We start from the raw sequence: 7558 nt of genomic DNA, 5'->3' as shown, positions 1-7558 counted from the left end.
ATGTATGTGTCACGCAGCGTCTGTAATTAGTGAGCCTATTAATTATCGACTTATCTTTCTTAAGTCAAAGGCAGTAATGTCGTATCTGCAAACGAAGATTTTATAACATCTTTCTGGATATGTTGTTGGTTTTATAATTTATTTTTAATGAGATATATAATTAATAACAATCTGACTAACGATACATGTTTCTTACAACTTAAAAGATCGAAGAAGTTCCTATATGAGTTGTTCTTAAAATATATAAATATATTATTAACTTTAACATATTCCTCATAAATTTTAAGCTCATACGAGTTTTTCGCGTGCGCACTTAAAATTATATATCCAATATTTTCTCCAATTTATTATTTCTTAAATTTTTTATTTTACAAACAGAATGTCTCCTGGAAAGATTTTTAAGAAGATATAATACTTTTTGAAAAGTTTCTCATATTATACATCGCACTTTCTTCATGTCTTTTATTATAATATATTGTAATTTTAATTTTATTTTCTTCTGCCAAATTTAGGATTAATATTTTAGGAAATCAGACTCTCCGAATCTCGAAATTAATCAATTTGATCTGCTTCAATTCCTTCCGTCCCGTTGGCGTTGTCTTGTATCGATTCGAACTTGGAGCTGGTGCTACCTCTTCGTCGTGGAGCGCGGTGATTCGTTCGGGAGCTTCATTCTCCATAAGTCCAGCAGGTGCTTCCGTTGTCTCGCCCGATTCACCTGAATCGGCGGGTTTGCCTTTCGGCGGGAGATATTTCTTACCGTGAATGAAAGGCCCGTAAGGATGATGGAATGGGAATCCAACTAGATACGGATCGGCATATATAGGATAGCCACCGTGGCCAACCCCGACCACAGGACCGCCCTTGAATACTCCATGGAAGTGGTCGTACGGCAGGAGGGGGAAATCGTGGGGGTGAAAAATCCCCAGTAATGGCTTGACCCAAGGGGGCCCATAAGGAGGCGAGTATCCGTTTTTTGTCGAGTTATTCTGGTCGCCATTCTGAGCCGGTTCTTCGGTTTGTCTGTTGTCATTATTATTGTTGTTGTTGCCGTTATTGTTACCATTATTATTGCCATAACCGTAACTACCGTGATTGTAACCATAACCACCGGGTCCATAGAAATCAGGTCCGCCATAAGGTCCATAACCACGATGTCCATAGTGTCCGTTTCTAGAAGAATCATTTCCGTTTCTCTGATAAGGTCCATAGAAGTCGTGATGACCGTATCCGTCATAGGGAAATGGAGAGTAGGGATGATGGTGGTCGAAACCGTAACCTCCGTGAGGCGAACCGTAACCTCCGTAATTGGTCCTGTTCTCCAGTCGCGCGTTCTCCTCCGTGCCCGCCTCTTCCGAAGATCCATCTCCATATGAATGATGATGATGATGATGATGATGGTGTCCGTATGATCCAAAACCATAGAAACCTCCGTAGGGCTTATCCAAGAAAGGTCCGTGGGGAAAGGCTGCCTTGGGAAAACCACCGCCGTGATAAGAAGGATATAAATTGGTGGACGATTCCTGAATACGACCGATTGATGAATCAATATTGTCGCTAGATTTCGGAGTTGCATCAAGATTGTCGTTGCTCGAGGAAAAATCGTAAGGTTTGTAAAAGTTCGACTTTTCTTGGCGTAGATAGGAACCGTCTCGTAGAGATCCATCGAATCGTTCATTTGTTTTGGATCCCTCGAGTTCTTCCGGAGAATTCTCGTACAGTCCATTGTAAGGATAAGAACGTGGTCCGTAATAAGTGGCTGCGTTTGATGTTTTATCGAATATGTTATTCAAGATTGAATGTGAATTCAAGTCGTTGTCATTCAGGTTGGCGGATACCGACAGGGTAGATTGGAAGGACGATCGATTATTGCGGGATTGCACGTCGCGCAAGATGACCGGTGATAATACTGAAGCTACATTTTTAGCGAAGTTTGCTAGGATATCTGGACCTGTGTTAAAGAGAGAGAATGATAATTAAAATAAAGAAAGTTCTAAATTTAAAGAAACCAAGTTGAAATTTTAATATCTTTTTTTTGTTAAATAATCTTTTATTTATTAATGATCTTTACAAACAACTTAATAACAAAACTTTCCATAAACTATAACTTATTTATTAATAAATAATAGCTTTTATAAATACGTTTTTTACATATCTCTTCGTCTGAATTTTGATCTGTGTAACAATAATTGTTAGAATATATTGTTTTGCAAATTCAACATTTTTAATTGTCTAAAACGATTGTTTAAATAAATTGTTTGGTTATCGTATTCGCGCACAAATATGGAGTTTGTGGTTATTTGCGTACAAATATTAAATATCACGTTACATCGTACTCAACATTTCTTGTAAATGATAAGTTGTTGTAATAATTAATAAATTTCGAGAAGAAACATTTCATGCTTACTGACTGCAGTTCTTGCTGCTTTTCCATTATTTATTACGCACCAGAGTGCAATGCAGTACAACAATATCTGTAAGAAGAAAATTTGATATTAAATTAAACGCACAGACTTACAAGGAATATAACAGTAACAATAATAAATTAATAAATTTAAATATTTAAACTTTATTTTTGATAGTTTATTAAACAATTATTATTAATAGTTGTTTAAAGGATTTTTATTTTACCTACAATATGCATTTATTGAAATTTTCATTGTATTTTCAATTTCAATTATTTTATAAACATTTTTTATCTGCAATGGCAAGAAATACATTGACGCTTGTAACTCTTAAGAAGAATTTAACGATAAATAATTACTCCTTGATTATTTTTCAAAATGTCTAAGGTGAAAGTAAGAACAATAATTATATTTTAGATGTAAAAAGTTACGAAAGTTTACTTAAACATAATTAATATAATTAAAAAAGATCTGCGGTGAACTATATTTGAGCACGAGATAATTTAAATATAGTGGTGTTTGGTATTTGGAATTTCTCGTAAAAAAAGACTACGACCTGCACGACGAGACGTGTAGCGTGACTGGCTTATTGATACTTCTCATAGAATTATGGTTTTATTTACTATTGCGTAAAGAGAGATGCATGTAAATCCGATGATCAACGCATCGTTCCAGCAGCAGGTTTTGCAAAATCTCGGCAAAAAGAAACTCTGACGTACATATCCACGCACAAATATCAGTCCTGGATGTACTTATTACGTCGTCTCGTCGTGCGGAACTTGATTCTTATAATAATAGAATCGAATCGGTCTGTGTGCGGCCACGCCGATTGCATTTTCACGATGTACACATATTGCTGAAACACTATCCAAGTATATGGAACTTTCGGTAAAGTTATTTTCTGACCAGCAGCGATAACCTTGCAAAATAAATAAAAATTTATGATAGTTTCTGAGAAAGTAATTAATAAATATTAATTTCATTATCTCTAGAAAAGTCTCTCGAGAAGAGAAAGTTACGGAATCAGTAACGGAACTTGTAATAAAAAATTTTCTTCTGATTTATGTAAGACTCGTATGAAGGTATTGTTACGTTTGTATGAATGTTTCACCGGTTATTACTTCTTACCCATTATTTTATAAAATACATAGTTATGAAGGAATAATTTGAAGACATATTTTTTTATGTATCGACGTGGATAACACAACTTCCTGTATACTGTGACATTAATATAAAAATGGAAAGTTTACATCATTTTAATGTAGGTATCATAGGATGACATGACTTTCGCTGTATACTGCGATAGAATAATATAAAAGTGCGAAATTTACGTATAGTACTTTTTTACTAAAAATATATTATATTTTATTTTACTAGTTTTTTATTTATGGAACCTAACCCATCGAAAAGTTCTGGAAATGTAAAAGAAGCTGCCAAGATATTTCTGCTATATAATAATCGTACATATGTAAGATAAGCAAGAAATAAAATGTCAAAAACTTTGCTGCACAAGAAATACATAATGTATCGTCTATTCAGCGCATGTTAAAAGGAGATTAAATCTCCATTCATGCGTGTTCATTCACAAGATTGATTTTCGCGAGTCACGTGCTCTACATGTACTCGTCTGCATTTTTTCTAGCAGCATTAGTAAATCATCGCTATTGAGATCTAAAAAGAGACTGACATCTCTAAACATTCTGCGTGAAATAGCACATTTCGATAATTTATAATACGTCACAGATGATTATTAGATTTGTGTATGATGTACTTATTTGTTTCTTGAACTAAAACGAGAATAATACCTTCCAATTGCAAACATAATCTACTGCATGTCATGGTGTAAATATCCAAAGTGTACTTATACTTGAGACTAAATTTCATAAGATGATAATGTAATCACACATAATTAAATAAAAAATACGTAAAAAAAAATAAAAATAAAATAAATAAGTAAAATAAAATGAAAATAAAATAAGAAAGTAAAAATTAAATAAATAAGAATAAGTAGGTAAAAGAATAATAATATGATAGATGATAAGAATAATAATATGCCTATTCAAATCGTCGCGCAAGATGGTGGTATATCTGGCATCAATTTCTCATTGACTAATTACATATGTGCATGCGTAAGAACATACTTGAAATTACCTTACACCATAATCTACTGCAGTTGACGACGATAATGAAATTGCAATTTTTTCAGGCAGTCGACGCGTACATTTTTCAAATTCTCACTTATTTCACATATTTGATCTAAACGTATGTATGCCTACACGTATTTAACGTATGTATCACAAACTTTATCTATTTTTACGTATATAAATACATAATATAAACAAACAGCCATTAATAAAATGTAAGAATTAAATAGACTGTACTTTCTATTACTTTTTTTTTAAATAATAAATGTAAGACTTAATAATTAATTAAGTATACGTTGTAATCAAAATTTTTTTGTAAACTATGATATCGCAAATTTATAACAAGATTAGGTTAGATACAAATTCTTATGTAATACAATTTATGTTATGCGTTATAATATAAAGAGTAAATACATCGCAAATATATCAAGAGAATAAAATATCTACAATATCCTCATGAATTCATAAATGATTCACTCGGTTATTATATCACACTGAGGACTGCAACAAAATTTCTTGCGTACTCAATTATAAAAAAAAATACAAACGGCAGGTATTTTGATAGACATTTTGCAATTGACACTTCACACAAATCTATTCGACACATAGCAAATTTTTATCATTTGCAATGATTTATTGCGCTACCACAGATCGTTATGAAATTGCAATTTTGTTGCTTTTGCCTGTATGACCAATGGCTTTTATGCAAGGATACTCACGTGTGACGCGTAATGCATCGTGCATGCGGTTCTTGACGACTAAGGGACAGATATCGTGCCCGATGTCATTTATACTTTCTCTCCTTAAACGCCTTTTACCCTCGATGCTGAGTGCGAGGGTATAAAGGGTGGATCATAAAATTATAGTCTTTATATGTTTCGATCATGCAAATTAAAAGATTTATCGAATTTATAAGCAAAAGTTATATAATGCTAATTTCTGTTTGCAGATTTTGACATTTACAAAATATTCATTAATTAGATTTATATATTTGATATATGGGCGAATATTTAGGGTTTTTTTGGAGAGGGGACTTATCAATTCTATTATCACATAAAGCATAAAGCACTTAAAATATCTTCTTTTATGATTTGGAAAAAAAAATATAAAATTTTTTTAAATTAATAACCTTTAATTTCTTTCTAGAAAAAAGTATAGACAAAATACAGTTATGAAAAACGAAATGTATAGTTGTGAATAAAACTCTATTAAGTTTTTGTCCATTTCCTATACAGCATTACTACTAAGAGAGAACAGTAATATTAGACATTTCTACCAATTAACCATATGGCAATAATTGTAATGGCATACAAATACAAAAAAAAATGCGTAAATACGTAAAATGTATCACAAAGTTTCGGTCTTTAACCAAAACATACGAGAATATATTCTTATATAATGCATATTATTACTCATAATTACGAATAATTTATGCGAGGACCGTGCAACTTTAATTTCAGCGTAAATTAACTCGGTGAAAATCACAAACTAATAGGCATTAACCAATCGTTTCTATTTTGTATCATAATGAATATAATGCTGCAGGATACAACTTTACGATGTGGGTGGCTTGATATACGTTCTTCGTTGAGAATTTCATGATGAGGAGAGAGAAGCTCAAGTGACTGATGTAGCATTTAATGATTGATGGAGAGATCGTTCTAACAGGCTGGTAAACTAATAGCCGATCTGGCTGATTCTGCCGACGATACCGGGGGCGATGACACCAGGAAGATTATAAATTTGCACAGGTCGAGGGGAAATTCCCACTAGCCGGGTTGCTCGGAAATTCGGCGTGATAATTACGGGTCGTTGAGTGCTGCTCAGAATATCAAATTGTCTAGCTTGAGCATTAATCTGTCCATATCCTGGATACTTGGCGAGCATGCCGCTCACACTTCCGTAAGGAATCCCACCTGTTGAATGAAGCAATCGATAATAGTAAAGCCTGTACAACATTCGCAATATTAGACTCTAAAAAATTTACTAAATCTTAATTCATATTTCTAGTACTAAGTAAACATTTACTTATAATAAATAAATATTTACCCAATAAAAAATCAAATTAATTATTTTTGCATTAAATAAATAAATGTTTACATTTAGTAAATATTTATTTAGAACTATTCAAACAAATATTTATTACAATTTAGTATTTTTTTCAGAGTAACTATAATGTCCAGTAAGCTATTTCGTCGAGTGAAAGGAAAGAAGATTAATTTAATAATCAATAATCACCAGTGCTGCTTTCTGTTGGAGCTTAATCTAAATCGTATTCAAAGATAGAAAATAAAGATATGTTCGTTATAGCGATTTCTATTTTAGAGTTTATCGGATGAATAAGAGAGTTACAGTCTATCATAAAAATTATTAAAACATTGTTGAAAATATTTCTGATATAAATTATTTGTCGTCTTTAAAGAGACATTATTAATTTTGAAAGAATTTTAATAAATAATACAACTAATTAAGTCTAACAGATTATTTTTTTACAAATATAAAATTGTACATAAATATTTATTTGTCAACAAATATTTATTTGTTTATCTCTTTCGAATTGATTGAAAAGTTAAAAAACAGAGGTCTGACTTACCGTACGCCAATCCATTCACCATTTCCACTATCCCTGCGCTGTCTGGTGCTGCTGTCGATAATTTTAAAAACGCTACGAGTCCAAATACCAGGATAATCTGAAAATTACATACGAAGAAGTCATAATTTGGAGACTTGAATGCATGTTTGAAAATATTTTTATGTAACTACACACATGCGCTAGAGGAAAAAAATGGTACAATATACATAGGTGCGCAACTAAGTTCCCGCTGTTTGTCAATAGATGGTTCCAGCAGTAAGTGCTGGTCGATTCTGACATAATCTAAACGTCATGAACCAAGCTTAGACATATGGTAAACAAACCGCTTCGACACATTAGTGATTTTGTTTTGACGTTATATTCTTTTGGTTGTGTGAAAATGTCTGATTTTGTGCCAAATAATCGTCATATGCGGG

The 7558-nt window shown here is 32.4% G+C and overlaps 2 protein-coding genes across 2 annotated transcripts in view; both read right to left on the bottom strand.

Moving 5' to 3' along the window:
- Nucleotides 1–502: 502 nt before the first annotated feature.
- On the bottom strand, nucleotides 503–5427 carry LOC108726255 (stress protein DDR48). The gene is made up of 3 exons (XM_018453714.1): nucleotides 5269–5427; nucleotides 2408–2474; nucleotides 503–1951 (listed from the first exon to the last, which is right to left on the bottom strand). The coding sequence occupies exons 1-3, from the start codon at nucleotides 5284–5286 to the stop codon at nucleotides 531–533; spliced, it is 1506 nt and encodes a 501-aa protein (XP_018309216.1). The 5' UTR covers nucleotides 5287–5427; the 3' UTR covers nucleotides 503–530.
- Nucleotides 5428–5992: 565 nt separating this feature from the next.
- The window catches only part of LOC108726258 (uncharacterized), a 4141-nt gene continuing 2575 nt past the window's right edge, over nucleotides 5993–7558 (bottom strand). The window contains exons 2-3 of the mRNA XM_018453718.1: nucleotides 7143–7239; nucleotides 5993–6465 (exon numbers count right to left, since the gene is read on the bottom strand). Of these exons, the coding sequence (XP_018309220.1) occupies nucleotides 6227–6465; nucleotides 7143–7239 (336 nt within the window). The 3' untranslated portion in view covers nucleotides 5993–6226. The remainder of the gene's footprint in view (nucleotides 6466–7142; nucleotides 7240–7558) is intronic.

The sequence above is a fragment of the Mycetomoellerius zeteki genome, unplaced genomic scaffold (genome assembly GCF_001594055.1).
Source record: "Mycetomoellerius zeteki isolate Tzet28-1 unplaced genomic scaffold, Tzet1.0 scaffold407, whole genome shotgun sequence".
Taxonomy (NCBI): domain Eukaryota; kingdom Metazoa; phylum Arthropoda; class Insecta; order Hymenoptera; family Formicidae; genus Mycetomoellerius; species Mycetomoellerius zeteki.
The sequence above is the reverse complement of the archived record's forward strand: the minus strand, read 5'-3'. Positions and strand labels throughout refer to the sequence as shown.

Coding starts and splice junctions, on each gene's coding strand:
- LOC108726255 (XM_018453714.1), bottom strand. Junction 1,952..2,407: donor AGCAGCAAGAACTGCAGTCA/GTAAGCATGAAA, acceptor TCTTTAACACAG/GTCCAGATATCCTAGCAAAC.